The sequence below is a fragment of the Cetorhinus maximus genome, chromosome 12 (genome assembly GCF_964194155.1).
Source record: "Cetorhinus maximus chromosome 12, sCetMax3.hap1.1, whole genome shotgun sequence".
In the NCBI taxonomy this organism is placed as follows: domain Eukaryota; kingdom Metazoa; phylum Chordata; class Chondrichthyes; order Lamniformes; family Cetorhinidae; genus Cetorhinus; species Cetorhinus maximus.
The window spans coordinates 61779112-61797923 of record NC_135890.1 but is presented as its reverse complement, the minus strand read 5'-3'; the positions used below and the strand labels follow the sequence as shown (position 1 = coordinate 61797923).

Here is an 18812-nt window from a genome sequence, read left to right as displayed (position 1 = left end):
GCTACCAATCAGCTAGAGAGAGTCAGGTGCAGAGTTCACATTCTTCTCTTGCACTGCAAACCACAACCTCAAAGGGCGTTTTTAATTCTATCAATGTGAATTTTAAATACTGTGACTGGTCATCCTTCGGGGATTGCTGGTTTGGAATGCCGGCCCACTTGGAATGATGTTTTGCAAACCCGCTGACAGTGAACTGGAAATCCTAAATGTATGTTCCCAAAACCAGAGTTTTCACCCATTTCAGAGGCTGGTCCCTGGGGAGGAGGGGCAACATTCTCACCCACACCTGCCCTCGATCCTCCCAGAATATATAAGGGTGAAAGACCTCTCTTCCATCTCCTTACATCAAATGGGTTGGAAATCAAATTCTACTGTTTACCTTTGCGACCAGCCCAAAAGTATTAAAAAATTTTGTCAACCAGCACCCTGAATGGGGGGCTGATTTACCTGATGTTACCAGCAGTCTCCTGGGAGACTTGTGGGCAACACTTAGAGCCAGATTCTCAGTGAGCCTCATTTCATCCTCTCTGTATCTACCAACTGTCTAGACTGAGTGACATTCTGGAGGAGGTGAGTGTCATGGGAACTCGGTAAAGGGGAATGGATCATGGAGGTGTCTTTCCAGTAGCCCCACCTCCTTCCAAAGTCATGGAGAGGACAGACCTATGTCCTTCCACTGGCTGGAACAGGAATTCCCCTCGGGATGCCTTCTGGAAATAGGAGGGGCATCACTAGCAGGCCATATCTGATTACGCTGCCCCAGTAGACAGCTTCCATCCCTTTTACCACTACTTCGCCAATGTTGCATCCCAGGGAAATTCAGGGTCATGCCTGGGAAAGTCAGAGTCGTGCCTGGTATATCTCACCAAACTGGAATAATTTTCTCTCAAACTACAGGGGCAGGATTTTTCGCATTGGCAAGAGGGGGCGGGGCCCACTCGCCGACGTGTAAAATGATGGGCGGTGACGCCGGGGGGAACTCCCGACGTCATCACACCCCATTTAAATTTTCAGGTAGGTGGGGGTGCAGCAAAATCAGCTGTGTGCCCATCAACGGCCAATTGAGGCCATTGACAGAGTCAATTATGTAATTAAAGGAGCTGCCCGTCCAACCTTAAGGTTGGTGGGCAGGCCAAGAGCCCTGGTGGGAACTAGAAAAAACATGAAACCTCATCCACCGGCAGGATGAGGTTTCATGTAGGTTTTTTAAAATTTGAATAAAGTTTTTTTGAAAATTGTGGACGTGTCTCCCAACTCATGCGACATTGTCACATGAGGAGACATGTTAGTGAAATTTTATTTTTCTATTTTAAGGTTTTTGACATTTAGAGCCGATCTCCCTGAGGTAGCACTTAGCTTCAGGGAGATGAGTGTGCTCTTTCCTGCGCATGTATGAAAGAGCGCACTCTCAATTTTGGGATTCCCCACCGCCTGCACAGGGAGCGCTTCCCTGCGGACGTCATGCTGGGCGGGCCTTAACTGGCCTGCCCACGTAAAATGGCGCTGCGCCTCTGATCGGGGGCGCCGATTGGAAGCGCACCTGTGCGCGCCCGCCCTTCAACTTCACCCCCGATGGGGGGGAAATTCAACCCCATATTCAACCTATGGGATAATCCTGAAAAATCCTGAATCTGGGAATGTCTGCATACTGAGTGACTTTCATAAACTGTTACACCCAAATCAAATGTACAGGGGGCAACAGTGGGTAAACCTACAATTCTTTCATCAAATGCCCAAGGCCCTGGACTCACCGGGAATCAAATGGATTTAATAATTTGCCAATTTGTGGCATAATTTACACATAATTCAAACACTGAGAGAGCATTAAACTTATCTACAAACTACTCAAAAAGATCAGTAACAAGCAGTGAATGGCACGACAATGAACCATTCTCCAGTGTACAGTCAGTGTTAGTTAACAAACCTCGTTCAATATATATATCGTAGTTATACAGTTTGTCTTGATACAAGTGCAGTTGTGGCTCACTGACAGCACCTTCGCCTCTGGCTAGTGGAGGAGATTGTTCAGGTACGGAGTAGACACACTTTCAAGAGGAGGAAAGGGTGAACATCTAAAGCTAGAGGTCCCAGGATAATTGGAGATATAGAGTTTATAATAAAACTGAGAAAAGAAACCTTTGAAAAATGCTGGTTCATAATACAGTTTAGAACCAAGCAAAATATAGGAATTCCAGAGGATATCTATATAAAAGAAAGAAAGGGTGTGGATGAGAATAGATTAGCAATATCCTAAAAATCTCAAAGTTTTCGATAAACATATAAATAATAAAAGTTGAATCAAAGAAAGGGTGGGGCTGATTATAGGCCACACAGTGGAGGTGTTGCACTTTGCATCTATCTCCAGTAGAGAAGAGCATGCTGTGACTGTCGCAGTAAAGGAGAAGGCAGCAGTGACATTGGATAGGATAGCAATAGATAAAGGAGATGTACTTAAAAGGTTGACAGTGCACAAAGTAGAAAAATTATCCATTCTGGAGAATTCAAAGGCTTTCAAAGCCTAGTCAATGCGACAGCTGCCTCTTTGGCTGATTCTGGGCAGAATCTTCAGCCTTTAGGTTAGGAATAGGGAGTCAGGACCATTTCAGTGTCCTGGCCACACTCTGGCTATGATGCCAGGAAGGTCCAAGATGCTGTAGGCCCAATTGGAGGTCCCACTGACACTGCCATTGTCAGAGGGAGAGGCTGGGGGCACCACCATCTTGGGGCACCCTCTGAAGAGGTATTTACTTGCTAAGATAAACCCTGGTCACAGCTGTGATGTCCCGTGGCTGTAGCTGTGGCCCACTGATTGCCACTGCTCTGGTTCGATGGCCAACACCAGGCCATTACACACAGCTTGTTAAAATCTATAGTGCGCAGCAAAGTTGCTTCACATTAATATCGGCTCATTCAACCAATAATAAGCTCAAATAGATATCTGATGGGAAATCAGTTACAGGAACTAGAGCCTACACACAGAATCATTTCAATTTATTTTATTTTCAGTGCAGGCTGTGTTTATAATTTGAGTTTCTATTCATCAATCTATATTGACATTCACATCTTCTTAAAATAGAATTAAGCATTGATTTTTAATACATAATGATTCATCACTCTGCTCTCTGCTCCGTATGCCTTCATTATCTTTGCTTGATTAATGAGCTACTTCACTGACTGCACAGTTGTGAAAGTGAAATACAAATGGCTTTTCCATAGTCTGACTCACTTTGTGCCAACTTGCTCTGGAATCTACTATACAATGGTCTTTGATTCCAACTGACTGTCAATGAAGGTGAGCTGTCAGCCACACAACCTCTCCTCAGCCTCCTTCTGTGGTCATTCTGTGAAGGAATGGCACCCTCGCTTTCCCACTAAGGAGGGAGATTCTGGTCCCAATATTTATGAGGAAGCAGGGCGGGTAAGAGGGAGGCCAAAAACAGCCAAAGCACCCGGCAAGGGCAGAGAGACAGAGATACTGCCAAACTTAATTGCAGAAACTAATGATCAGTTTTTAGTTCCATTTTCCAGTGGGCCAAATATTCAGCCTGGGAGCTGCTAAGAAGGAGAGAGGCCACAGTCAGAAACCCTGGGATAGGAGGGAGTGAGGTCAGGCATTGGGAGGGTTGGGGTGAGGGTATGGGAGGTTGATGACTGGGACTTGGGAAGCCAAAGGCTTTTTTGATGTTCTGGGAGCAACCATAAGAATGGACATGCAGGGCAGATGTCACTGGACATCTCAAAGCACCTTTCAGCCAATGAAGTACTTCTGAAGTGTAGGCATTGTTGTAATATTCTAGCCAATTTGTGCACAGCAAGCTCCCACAAACAGCAATGTGAGAATGACCAGAAAATCTGTTTTTGAAGAATAAATATTAGCCAGGACACCAGAGATAACTCCCTGTTCTTCTTCGAAATAGTGCCATGGGATCTTTTACATTCAACTGAGAGGGCAGATAAGAGCCTTGGGTTAATGCATCATCAGAAAGACAGCACCTCCAAAAGTGTAGCATTCCCTCAGTACAGAATGTCAGAGTGACACCAACTGGGCAAGAGTGATACCAACTGGACAAGAGAGATACAAACTAGGCAAGAATGATACCAACTGAGCCAGGGCTGATACAGCTGAAAGTTAAGGTCTACCTGAGGGATCTGTTATTGTGAACCATTTCCATGTCAATATAACACCCTGAGTAACTGCATGCAGTATTTAGTATAATTATTACACTAAATGACCGACTGATTGTGCGAACTTGTTCTCTTGTAAATATTTCAACAACTCAGAAACTGCAAAGAAATGTTGGTGTATATTTCAATTAATTAAATACAACCAATTGATCTCTGCAGAATATATGTGGAATTAATCAATCACTATTTCATTACATTTTTAATTAATGCCAATTGATTATTGTGCCTCAGTCCAGTTTCAAAATAAGGCCCACCTTTTCTTTTAAAAAAATTATTTCGAGTTATCAACAGTCACAGATTGCAACTCTTTCGAGTACAATCACAGTTCTTGGTTTTCTGGGAGTGGGACATGAGCCCACAACCCTTTGATTCAAAGGCGAGGGTGCTATGAACTGAGCCACAGCTGACACTTCCACCTTTTCTTTTAACACTGACTGTGCTTCGTGACCTGTCAATAGCATGTCTGGCTCAGTTTAGTTACCATGGTTACCTGTCCACCAGCAGAATTAAGTTGGTAAATTGATTTTTCACACAATCTTTTGTTCACGATTAGACCTGCCTGCTGCAATCAAGGTGAAATCTGGACTGAAAACTGCTTTACTATTATAAAGGAAATTCTTTAAAATGTTGTGCTGATTCTAACTGATACTAATATTAACTGTCTTTTAAAGAAATAATGAGTATTGAGTCTGTTCTGGCCTTCTTTGTCACCTGCTGCTCTCTGTGGTTTTACATCTGCAATCGTCAGAGAGCGTAAATCAAACCTAGCAGCCTGGAGTTTCTGCTTTGGTGCAATTGAAGGTCCCTGGACAAATTCCGTTCAAAATTATGCTAGTTTTTAGGAAGCATTTTTTGCTCATTCACACTCATTTGGATGTCACCAAACTAAAATCTTTTATGAAACAGCAAAATCAGGAAGCATTTTTAGAATGTAATTTGAAAACAATTTATGTCTTAAAGCATTCCTTACGATATTTTGTAGTGGAAACATGGGGCAGATTTATTCACACAGCTGAAAATGGGGTTCACAAAAAGCAAGGACTTTCAATCAGCACCTGTGAGTAACCTGATTCTAAATCACTGAAAATGACTGTAAGAACTATCCTGAGCCAGTTACTAGCTTTGTTGGTGTACAGGACTCAGTTTCTTACTAAGTTTTTAAAAATTTAAAAGCTTTTAGAAGGTGCCCATTATCCTCTCTCTCTCTCTGCTCATTTAAGATGCTCCTTAAAACCCACCTCTTTGACCTCGCATTCCATCATTGGCCTGGATGTGGCTCAGTGTCAAACTTTGCCTGAAAACCCTTCTTGAATCATTCTGGGATGTTTTACTAAGTTGCTATATAAATAACAGGCTGTTGTTTTTAATAGGGAGCTGGCCACGTTATTGAGGGAGACGAACATCATGTGTTAGAACGGGCAAGATGGGAGTTCGGGTTGGTCAGCTTATTCCCATCTCCTGGACCTTTCCCTAAAGGATCAGGGAGGAATTTCACAGAACCTCCTTAATTTGGCCATGTTAAAGACACTATGTAAATGCAAGTTATTGCTGTTATGTCAAATGAACCAGCTTCATTTTAAGAGTCTCCTTGAAGGGTTGATAACAAAGGAAATTTGCGGGATCTCACAATGCTAGTTAATTCCATCTGGGGTGTAGGTGGTGTGGTAAGCAGGGCTGGCTTGCAGTTTGATGCTTTTTAAACCAGTGCAACAGATTATAGGAACTCAGTTTGCACTGGACATAATTTGTCTTTGAAATTCCACGATCAGTTCAGTTGATTTGAGGTTAATTGTGCTGCAAACAGGCGCAACTGAGGGGAAACTCCAGGCTTAAGTCTATCGGTAAAATCCAAATTTGCTAAACTAAGAATACTGCCATTACAATTTTTCTTTACCAGTGTGAGAGAATTATCCTGGTATAATCTCTACTGATGAGGTTATGAATAACTGTCCATTCCATTAAGATATCTGTCTTGAATAGTGGTCAAAATAATATCTTGCTGATATTCCTCATCACAAAGATATGGAGTAACTTTGTGGTAAAGGGAGCTATAACAGAGTGCAGAATCTCTCAGCTCCGTGATTGTCGTGTGACTGTGACTGTTCATGGAAAGGAAATGTGGCTTCTAACTTCTTTGTGAAAACTTGTGTTTCAATCTATCCTATTCCTGGGAATGCGGTGGTAGAAGTTACTATGTCCATTCTTAACAACAAACAAGGAATGTCATTTTGCTGCCCTTCTCCTTCTGTTGAGTCTAGGCTGTGGTGTGTGGGGAAGGGGAGGGACATTCCTGTGATCACCAGCATTTATTCATTCAGAAAGAACAAAATATTTTTATTTGAGTTGGTTTTCTATATGATGTGTTCTCAGGGTTTAGAGCACACTGAGAAAAAGCCTCATTATAACTGCCCATCCCCTGGTGAAGTGACCTAGCTGGTCTCATCCCACGGGGATGAGGTAGGGCCTGAGTCACCAGCTAGGTCACTTTACCAGTTATAACAGAGGGAATTTTACTCCCTCTGACTGACAGAAACCATGGAGAGTGATCCATTCATCTCTGAACCACTCCCGCCTCACCCCACAGCCAATTTAACATCACAGGTTCCTGAGCTCCCCTGTGACCCTGATGGGATCCTAGTGACTAAATGTAAATCAGAGCCTGATATGTCATTAAGATCTTGATACAATTTTAAGGTCATACTGAGGGAAGCATTTGCTGCTGAGTATCTTCACAGTGAAATCTGAGTAAAGGCACTCAGTGAAGGCACAGTCAGATTTAAAGCAGGAGGGGCACTCCCACCCAACTTTCCCCCAACCCCACAGCCCCCGGGTTCCACAAGGAAGGTCCAGGCTACCCTCAGCTGGACCCATCTCTACCTCCGGCTCTGCAAGCCCCACCCTCCCCCATCGCTCGCCAATCCTGGCAGGGTACCCAAGTCTAGCTGGCTGGTGGTTTTTGTAGACCTCAGTATAGTGAGCTTCCCCTGATAGCTTGTTCCAAGGCAGTGAATTTCAAACCAGGCCCTACCCTTGGGGGGTGGGGCGTGATTCATGCATCCCACCAGCTTTTCACCCAGCAGATAAAATCTCCCAATGAGAGCCAAGCACACAGCATGGGACTGGAGTCAGGAATCGGCCAAGTGGATAAAGGATGGTAAGTTTCCGTCTCTGCAGGAATGAACCAGATGTGTCTTTAATGACAATCCGACAGTTTTGTGATCTCTTGTTCCCTGGAACTTTCACGCCTTACTGTGATGACTCTTCTTCAGAACTGACAAGAGATAGGGATGGGGTGGGTTTTATGCTGTTGAAAAGATGGGGAAGGTCAGGTGGAGCAAAATGCAATGTCAGGGATAGGTTATAGGGTGGGAGAGATTTAATGACAAGATGTCATTGAATAAAAGGCAAAGGGAGTGGGAATGGTGATAGTAAAGAAACAAAGTATTGGTCTAGAGTAGGTATTAACAGCAGAATAAAGGTCAGCGCTGTCTGAAATGAAAAGCATGAAAATAAGATACAAACTGGTGTTTGGGGGAAAAAATTCAAAATGGAGGAGAGAGCTCATGGTCTGAAGTTGTTGAACTCAATATTAAGTCCGGAAGGCTGTAAAGTGTCTAATCGGAAGATGAGGTGCTGTTCCTTAAGCTTGTGTTGGGCTTCAGTGGAACATTGCAGCAGGCCAAGGACGGATATGCGGGCATGAGAGCAGGGTGGAGTGTTGAAATGGCAAGCAACAGGGAGGTCTGGGTAATGCTTGCGGACAGACCGAAGGTGTTCCGCAAAGCGGTCACTCAGTCTGCGTTTGGTCTCCCCAGTGTCCAGGAGACCACATTGTGAGCAGCAAATGTAGTAGACTAAATTGAAAGGAGTACAAGCAAATCACTGCTTCACCCTGGAAGGAGTGTTTGGGGCCTTGGACAGTGGAGAGGGAGGAGGTAAAGGGGCAGGTGTTACACCTCCTGCGATTGCATGAGAAGGTGTCATGGGAAGGGGATGAGGTGTTGGGGTGATGGAGGAGTGGACCAGGGTGTCACAGAGGGAATGCTGACAGGGGAAGAGAGGAGAAAATGTGTTTGGTGGTGGCATCACGCTGGAGTTGGCAGAAAAGGCGGACGATGATCCTTTGAATGGAAAGCGAGGACAAAGGGGATCCTATCATGGTTCTGAGGACGGAGAGGAAGAGGTGATGGGAAATGGATTGGACATGGTTGAGGGGTCTGTCAAACACAATCGTGGAAGAATCCTCAGCTGAGAAAAAGGAAAGCATGTCAGAAGCATCATTGCGGGTGATAGCATCATAGGAACAGATGCAATGGAGATGGAGAAACTGGAGAATGGAATGGAGTCCTTACAGGAAGCAGGGTGTGAGGAAGGTGTGAGGCTTTTATTACAAAGATGAACATTGGAGGCTAGAAGAGCTGGGAGCTAATGAGCACAGCAACAGGACGTGGTGCAAGGTAGGATATGGACAACAGAGCTATAGTTCACAAGAATAAAGGATAAAGGATGGGAGGTCAGCTAAGAGAATATTGGATAACTGAGTTTTGAAGTTGCAAAGGGAAGAAGGTTTCAGCAGCAGATGAGCTGATGCAGGCGTGTAAATGGGGGATGTCGCAGAGGTGGAAATATGTGGCCTGAGTGATAAAGAGGATATGTGGTTGGGAGCTCAGCTCTTGGTGGGTTAGAACTCAAACAGCCTCCTTCAGCCTGATGTAGTGATCAGTGAGGAGGATGGAATTAATAGTAAGGGTATCTGAGTTTGTGGCAGGGATCAAACAAAATGCTTTTGGTATTTTTCAGCATTTAACAGAGTTTGGAACGGACTGGAGCCAGTCAAAGTGAGGTGACTACAATGAGTAGTTTGAAGTGTGAGGTAGCAAAAGGTGATTGGAGATTAATTGACCTTGTGTTCAGTTTAGCAAGGGCAGCAGATAGAGAGGAAGGGGAAACTGAGAGAAATCATTTATCAAAAGAGATAATAAAGATAAAGATTTGAAAAAAGTCAGTGGTTCTGACAGACCCAAAGAGATTCCTCGATTCTGTATGATTCTAGCTTGCAGTCAGCAGCAAAACTTTGCTGCCATGTTGGTGTCTTTCTCTCCTTTTGTCTAAGCACTCTGGATATTAATGTTGTTAAGAAATGAGTAAAGTGAAACTCAGTAAAGGAAACCTTTCACCTACCATGAACATCGATCGTGATGAGTGCAGCCAGGGTTATTCTGGCCATTTTGGTCAGTTTGCCCCGTATGAGGGTGACAATATCGTCAATTTGTTTATTGCTTTTTTCCAGGAAGTCACCCAGTCCATTTTTCAGAGTGATGGCCTGTAAGGAAAACAAGGCTGAAACATGTTGCAATAGCTCACTTCCCAGCATCAAACTGGAGAAATTGACTCTTTTCATTTGTCTGTTTCAATTTGTTTTATAGTAATTGATGTTATTGGTTCCAAACTAAAAATTCATTAAACGACCAGCACAGACAGACATCTTCAATGTAAGTCTGGGTAATTTACCAAGACCTCTACTTTATCTTTCACGGATGATTAGGAACCTTCTCTTTCAATTGTAGATTATTCGAATATATTTCTGGTTTCTGCTAATAACACAGCAGGAACAGAGCAAATGACAGCAAGTGTAAATGATCAAAACCACACTAGCCTCATCCATCACCACTTTGTTCCATTGAGTTTGACACGTCCTTACGTAGAAAGCTCAATTTTGTTACACATTTTTTTAATCTAGAAAATTGAAAATAACTGCACAGTGTAAAGTAATTTAATTAGGGAATAATAGCTTTCTAAATTTTTATACCAATTTTGTGCATCGCTGGAACCAGAAGGGCAACCTTCTCAGCTGTATCGCAGGATTCTTGTATAACTCTCAATATAAACAGTTTTGGAAACGACACCAATCTCTAGTGCTGCAAAGGAATTTTAATGCATCCCTTGTTTGGTTATGATCTTATATCGAATTTGGTCTTGGAAATGACATCACTGGTGAGGCCGGCATTCATTGGCTATCCCGAATTGTGGTGGAAAGGTGGTGGTGAGCCACCTTCTCAAACCATTGTAGTCCATGTGGTGAAAGTGTTTGCATTGTGTGTCAGCTGGGGAATTTGGGAGTATTAATTGGTAAAGGAAAAGTGATATTGACCCAGTGACAGGAACAGTGATATTGACCCAGTGATAGAGGAACAGTGATTGTAACCCAGCGATGGTGATGGAACAGTGACATTGACCCAATATGGTGAAGGAACAGTTATATTGACTCAGTGACAGGAACAGTGACATTGACCCAATATGGTGAAGGAACAGTTATATTGACTCAGTGACAGGAACAGTGACATTGACCCAATGATGGTGAGGGAACAGTTATATTGACTCAGTGACAGGAACAGTGACATTGACCCAATGATGGTGAAGGAACAGTTATATTGACTCAGTGACAGGAACAGTGATATTGACCCAGTGATGGAGGAACAGTGATATTGACCCAGTGATGGTGTAGGAACAGTGACATTGACCCAGTGATGGAGGAACAGTGATATTGACCCAGTGATGGTGTAGGAACAGTGACATTGACCCAATGATGGTGAAGGAACAGTTATATTGGCTCAGTGACAGGAACAGTGACATTGACCCAGTGATGGAGGAACTGTGATATTGACCCAGTGATGGTGTAGGAACAGTGACATTGACTCAGTGACAAAGGTAAAGTGATATTGACCAGTGACAAAGGAACAGTGATATTGACCCAGTGACAAAGGTAAAGTGATATTGACCAGTGACAAAGGAACAGTGATATTGACCCAGTGATGGTGAAGAAAAGTGATATTGACCCAGTGACGAAGGAACAGTGATATTGACCCAGTGATAATGAAAGAACAATGATATTGACCCAATGATGGAGGAACAGTGATACCGACCAAGTGATGGGGGAACAGTGATATTGACCAAGTGATGGGGGAACAGTGATATTGACCCAGTGATGGGGGAACAGTGATATTGACCCAGTGATAATGAAGGAACAATGATATTGACCCAATGATGGAGGAACAGTGATACCGACCAAGTGATGGGGGAACAGTGATATTGACCCAGTGATGGGGGAACAGTGATATTGACCCAGTGATAATGAAGGAACAATGATATTGACTCAATGATGGAGGAACAGTGATACCGACCAAGTGATGGGGGAACAGTGATATTGACCCAGTGATGGGGGAACAGTGGTATTGACCCAGTGACAAAGGAACAGCGATATTGACCCAATGATTGTGAAGGAACAGTGATATTGACCCAGTGATGGGGGAATAGTGATATTGATCCAGTGATGGAGGAACAGTGATATTGACCCAGTGAGGTGATATTGATTCAGTGACAGTGAATTGTGATATATTTGGTGTTAATGCTTTCACACATAGGAAGTAAAGAACATTTTTAAATGAGACGGCACAGAAACAGGCCATTTGGCCCAACCAGGCCATGCTGGTGTTCATGCTCCACTCGAGCCTCCTCCCATCTTTCCTAATCTAAGTCTATCATTGTAACCCTCTACTCCCCTCTCTCTCATATATGTGTCAAGTTTCCCCTTAAATACATCTATACTATTCACTTCAACAATTCCCTGTGGTAGCGAGTTCCACATTCTCACCACTCTCTGGGTAAAGAAGTTTCTCCCGAATTTCCTATTGGGTTTCGTGCTGACCACCTTATATTGATGGTCTCTAGCCCTGCTCTTCCCCTCAAGAGGAAATATTCTCTCTGATCCACTTGATCAAAACCTTTCAGAATTTTAAAGACCTCCGTGAGTTCACTCCTCAGCCTCCTTTTTTCAAGAGAAAAAAGACCCAGCCTGTTAATCCCCACACATTCCTGGGATCAGGGTTTTAAATCCCTGGAATGGAAACCATCCAATCCTTGGGATTCATCACTCTTTAGTGCTATTCATTCCTTCGTTACAATTATTTTGTTCATGTTAGCTTTGGCGAGTCCCTGTCCCTGATTACATATTAGTTTCCTTGGGATGTTCAGCAAGCTAACAACTCCCTCCACTATAAATACAGATGCAAAATCATTAATAAACATGCTCACCATTTCCTTATTCTCATTCACAATATCACTATTATCAGTTTAATGGACCCACATTGCTTCTCCCTGCCCTCATTTACCTAATGCAATTGTCATACTTTTCATGCTGATTTTGGTAAATCCTGTAAATCTCTTTCAATTCCCACCTTATGAAACTCTCACTATCTGTTGGCATCACTCTGCATCACAATGCCAGCCGTCTAGCCAACTGAGCTAACTGAGCCCTTTGACCATTTTGTTGGTTACCTCCTTTTAGCTCAGCCATAAAACTGTGCTTTGCTTCATCTGCTGATGTAAAACCACTTTAAATTGTATTTGTTAACGCATTTACCAGATCTTGCTGAAGTGCAACCAGACTTTTTGCTGCACCTTTCTGCTCAAACATGCCAGCTGATGGTGGCATAACAAGGACAGCAGCTCATCTGGGAGCTTGGTAAACAAGAGGACCAACAATATTGCCTTAGCCAATGGGGTTAAACTGAGAAATAAATCAGAAGGCCTGAGAAGGAAGGTGAATTCAACATTTAATCAGGCACAGAAAGAGAAAGACGGACACAGAAAGATTGGATTAAGAGAAAGAGGGAAAAGAGACAAGTGAAAAATAAGATCAATATTTCAAAATTTAACATTCAACATTTTGGAATCTCTAACAACAAATCACTATCGAAAGGAATGAGACTCCCCAGGTTCAAGTGTTTCATTTCTGAGTCAGGGAGTTTGATTAACAATCATCATTAAATTATTGGAAATCGACTTGTACTGTTAATTACCAGATGTATCTTTCTGTAGTGAGGTTAAGGGAAAATTAGTGAGCAAATTCAGCAAGATGTTAAAAAAGTAACGGGGATGTTGAAAGAGAAATGCTGTTTGTGTGAAACAAGTTTTGGAGATCCACAACTCAGTCTATCTTTAAATCCTTTTGACTTGCTGGCTAATTTGCATATTAATAAAGTCATACATTGTTAACATACAAATATATTTCCAGCTAGATTCCTCCCTTTGTATATTTCAAGTAAACTCTGAGTGAACTTGTACATTCCTTTGATTTGCCTCTCAACAAAAGAAACCAGAACACAAGGTTGGTTAATGTGGATTCCATCGGCTTCCTCCCAGAAGCAACCTTCAGATCCTTGGCGATACACACCACCTGCTGTATTCACACTGACCACACCTGAGTAATTCAGGGTTAGCTCAATTTCCTTTGGTTGCTGGTCTTTTAAAAGGATAACAGAGAGTGAGAGTCCTTCTCTAAGTGTAACAATTATTTCAGAATAAAAATCCTACTGAAAACCCTATGAATAACAGAACTGGACAATTCTGCCTCTCAAACAGTAGCATTGTCTGTGGATCTGCTCCAGGATCCCAGTTGGTCAATTCTCCAAACAGTTGCTGCCCTAATGCACGCTTTTAAAATGAAGGTTTGTTGAATCTTTAATCATAAGGTTCCTCTAGACAGAGGCCTGAATCTCCATTTGAACAAACAGCATAATGAAGTTCCAATAATAAATCACTGCATCTAAATAGCTATAGGGGGGCAGTTGTGGTTGGCAGCTGAGCATTTTCTCTGTATTTGACTCTCCGTACATATTCATCACAAACTGTCATCCAAACAGCAGGGTGTTCATGGGATCCTGCTCACTTTGAGTGGGGCTTTTTACACACTGTAGCTTTTTAAAGGGCGCACAGCTGTTCAAAGGAGAGTGGTACATGAAGAGAGGAAAAGCATCTTTATCAACTTTCTGTCCAACTGATGGATCTTTGTAAAAAGACACCTCCAGATTGTGGAATTTTGATGCAGGGTGTAGGTGTGAAATGGGATGCTTTGTTTCACATTTCTAGGCACCTAGAATACCCTACAGGGAATTGGAATACAAACTACATTGCAAGTCATCCTGTGAGTGTTCTCCTCTCGTCTCCAAACTCGGCGACTGTAACTTGCTTTTACTTCCCTTTACTAAATTAATAACTAGTTAACTAATCAAATAAATGAAATTTGAAGGAGCTGGTGGTGTGCCGTCATGGCTACTTGTGGGAGTTTTTGCGTTCTGGACCATCAGTGCTGCGGGGAGTGTCTGCAGCTTGAGCAACTTCAGCTCTGAGATACAGAGCTGGTGTCTGAGCTGCGAACATTGTGGAGAGGGAGAGTTACCTGGACACATTGTTCCAGGAGGCAGTCACGCCTTTTAGGATAAATGGAACTTTAGATTTGGCCGATGGTCAGGAACAGGAGGGTGTGATGGCGAGTCAGGCAGGTATGGGGATCCAGCAGGTAGGGATGGAGCAGCCTCAGCCTTTGACTTTGGCCAATGTGGGGGATGGTATGAGGTACTTGCTACCTGTGTGGATGAGGAGAAGGACTGAAGGGTGGATGGGTAGACTGACCATGGCACCATGGTGAAGGATGCTATTCAAATTGGGGGAATGAGCAGGGAAGTGGTAATGATAGGAGAGACAGTATAGTCAGCGGGATAGATACTATTCTCCACAGCCACGACATGGAGCTCCAAAGGTTGTGTTGCCTTCCTGGTGCCAGGGTTAAGGACATCTCCTTGCGGCTGGAGAGGAAACTCTTTCGAGTTATCAACAGTCACAGATTGCAACTCTTTCGAGTACAATCACAGTTCTTGGTTTCCGGGAGTGGGACATGAACCCACAACCCTCTGACTCAAAGGTGAGGGTGCTATGAACTGAGCCACAGCTGACTTGGAGCTGGAGGGGGAGTGTTAATATGGCAATCACCTTGTTAAAACCAATTGCGAGTTAAACAGGTGATGGGCATTGATTATCCCATCTAAATAGAGTAAAAAGATACAGCTGGAACACTTTGTGTGGAAGCTATGGAGAATCAAATACAGGGCAAATGCTCAGCTGCCAATCACAACTGCCCCCTTACTTGAAGTCAGTAGCACTGAGGAACTGTCTTGAAAATAAACCAGCTTGAACCAAAAGACCAGCCTGGACTAATTCCTCTACTACAACCTCTTATTGTGAGTAACGTGGTAGCAGAGGATGAACTTTAAGCTTTGCTGATCAATTGCTGTATATGAAGATTTCTGTCTCAGTCCCTGAGGGAAGTGTACTGTTGCTGACAATTTAAGTTACAGAATGGTGGAAGGACGGTGCAAAATCACAGGCTTTGACTATCCACCAATTTTTTCTGACTCTGAACCTTATCAGTAATGGAAAGCTGAAGTTGAAACGTGGACCCAGGTTACTGCTATACACAGGGAGAAGAAAGGTATAGCTTTGGATCATGAAGAGGGATTGAACCGTCTGATACAATTTTTGGATACGTTTTACAAAAAGAATGAGTTATTGGGAGTGTAGGAAGCTTGGACGATCTTTGATAGGTTTAGGAAATCAGATGATCAGCCCATGGAAGAATATATCATGAATTTTGATAAATGGTACAGGAGACTACAGAGATTTGAACTTGAAATTCCAGAATCAGTATTGGCATTTAAATTACTGGGCTGTGCTCATATTTTCCATGTTGATAGTCTTTTAGTACTAATGGGGGTTCAGTTCCAGGGGAAAGAATCTCTCTTAGATTAAATGGCTGCTGCCCTAAAAAAATTCTGGGGTAACAGTTGCTCCCTGACACTTTCTTAGCAAATGTGAACAACTATACTGTAAAACAAAGGATAGAGGATTCAGTGATGGCTGAATTTCGATGTAATAAGGCACAGCATGACATTTTGTGATGATGCCTTGGAGACCTTGGTCAAGGAGGTAAAGAGGAGAGATGTACTTTACAGGGGAGTAGGAGGCCGTGTGGACAAATCCTGAGAAGGCAGTGGGACCAGATCACTGTGGAGTCATTACCAGGAGTCCAGCCCTGAGAACTTGGATGCAGAGACACAACATGTTCAATGCCAAGAGTTCAAGACCAGGGAGTGTGTTTTCAAACGTGATATCCCACCATCCATACCACTAGTCTCAGACACCAATGTACCACACCCCCTTCACCCAGCTACTGACAATCCCTATCGACCACAGCTCGTAACTAACATTCATAATGTCCTTACACACTGAGCTCTGCTGCAGACCTCACACCCACAGCACACAGCTTGCACACATTGCCAGCTATTCAACCATGATAGCCACATCACCCAAACACATTGCAGCACACTGACTGACACACTTCCCTCTCTCTCTCTCTCTTAGAGGACAGGTTGGGGCGTAACTGGGGCAGCAGCACCTAACCATTGAGGGACATGTCCCCATGGAAATCCAGCACTCACTATGATTGGAGCAGTCACGGCGGAGGTCTTAGCCAGTGGCAGAGCTGAAACACTGAGGTGATGATATATATCCTCTTCTCACATCTCACTCCCCCCTCATCACACAGTAAATCTTTTCATTTGCAAGCTGCTGATTGTGTACGCCCTCACATCTTGTTTCCCCCCTCCTCTCACCGCAGCCATAGCCCTCTGTCTTTCTCCTTGGCCATGCATTGGTGGAAGGCTAGGAGAAAATGATGAATGAGAAACACTGTTATTCACACTCACCCTCACAGCCGCCAGCACAGGTACTGACACTGCACGTTCTTTACAGGACAGCTTAGAGGTGGGACCTGACTGTGAGGGGATACTGAAAACCAGTGGCCTGATGCCAGGGCAAGGACAAGGGGCAGGTGTCAGCCCCCCAGAGGCTGAGGTCACACACGGGACCTCTGGCAGAGAATTCAGATAGGGACTTGGATGGGGTGGCCTACAGAAGAAGGCTGGTAGGCATTGGCAGGCCGTCCAGAATACCTGTGTGTAATGTCCAGGGGCTTGGAGGACTCCAGCACCAACTTTACTCATGGGCTTTGCACAGAGCTTGAAGCCCATGGGGCCAACTCCAAGTCCACTTGTGAACCCAGCCACAATGCAGCATTTGATGCCTTTGCTTGCTCTGCGATGGATTCCAGCACTCGAAAAGGAGTTTGCAGGCTCTCACTGCAGGCAGCCATTATCCTGCAAACTTACTGAGGTGCCAACCTGAGGCAGTGGCATTGGCTCTCTGGATCACGAGCCTGCTGTCCTCTCTCAGGATGACAGTATTGTCACTCAGTCAGTGCTGTCGCTGCTGCCCATCAGCCAGCCCAAGCTGCTGCTGCCCTTGCTGTGGTGGTGCAGTCTGGATTGGGGCCTGCCAGGCTCAGAGCTGCCTGGAGTCACCCTGCAAGGCCATCTGCACTCCCTCAGAAGGTCAGCCAGCCACACTGCAGCCACTCTGGGGTAGGAGCATTAGGACAGGCAAAGGCAGCCATAAGACAGACACAAAAGGAATACACAAGGCTGACTCGTTGACATTTTTATGTGTTATGGCAGTGTTTTGATTTATAAATGTGGTTTGGAATGTTTATTTTGCAGTGGCTTTTATTTTTGCATTGTAGCTCTGACAGTCAGTAACAGGGGGAGGGGAACTTGGCAAACGGAGAATTAAGGGGGCGTTTATTTGTATCTCAGTCTGATGGGTCGGAAAGGAACTGTCTCAGTTTCCAGCTCCCTTTCCCTTCCTCGTCTTCCTCCTTTCCTTTGCTGCTCCTGTGTAACTCAGCAGCAAGGCTGTGCCTGATAGCGAGGCTGTGCAACATAAAATAGCCTGCCAGGGATCCTCACACCACTCTTCCAAGCCTGGAGGACCTGCTGGTTGATTGGACTGTGGAAACATTACTTTAGCCAGTTGGCTACTCTATCCCATTTCCTTATGACAGGATGGCTTTCGCTATATACATATTGTCCGTGTGTAAGCGAGTTCCACAATGGAGTCATGAGCCATGTGTTCAGTGGATAGCTCTTGTCCAGCGGCCACCCTTGGTCTTGTCATGGTGGCAGGTCCAGTGGAACGGGCATTGAGCTGCGTGGTACACTGAGCGTGGCTGCTTCCCAGCCGTACACAGTGGCACTTGGCACCACAGGGAAGATGGAAATCCTTTCAAAGCCGGCATTTTATTCCACCTGCTGCTCTCTGGCTAAAGAGAAAGAAATGTATCCAGTTCACTTTGGATAAAGAGCTTCAGTGACCTCGCTCAGTCAAAGTGAACGGTAAACTGTGAGATGTTGTAAATATCTTCAATCGGGAATGAGCCAGATGCATAATTGTTCATTGCACAGTCACCTTCACACTCATTGGCAATGTGATCCTCGCCCTGCTCTGAGGCTGCAGATGGCAGCTTTCAGCCAGGAAGCCTGTACTGAGTGTACATGTCTCACACATTATACCCTCAGAGACTGCGGGAGGAAACAACTTTCTGAAGGTCCTGTGGAGACATGGCCTCCTGCGGAGAGCCTTCCACCCTTCCACCCTCTGCCTTCTGTGCAAGCTGTGTTGCTCCTCCCAGTCACCCTGTATTCCGGGGGGAATTCCTACCACTGCATCCATGGCTGGTCTTGGAATTACTGCTTTGTGGAGAAATCTTGAAGCCAGGGTCAAATCCTTTAGCATCTCCCACTCTGCGCACACACCGCTCCGTGTGCACACACAGACGCCGCTCCATGTGCGCCACTCCATACACGCCACTCCGTGCACACAACAATGCACACACACCA

The 18812-nt window shown here is 44.4% G+C and overlaps 1 protein-coding gene across 1 annotated transcript in view; it reads right to left on the bottom strand.

The window, feature by feature from the left end:
• LOC144687508 (dynein axonemal heavy chain 3-like) overlaps window positions 1-18812 on the bottom strand; it is a 706779-nt gene that overhangs the window by 543578 nt on the left and 144389 nt on the right. The window contains exon 9 of the mRNA XM_078553740.1: window positions 9367-9508. Within this exon, the coding sequence (XP_078409866.1) occupies window positions 9367-9508 (142 nt within the window). The remainder of the gene's footprint in view (window positions 1-9366; window positions 9509-18812) is intronic.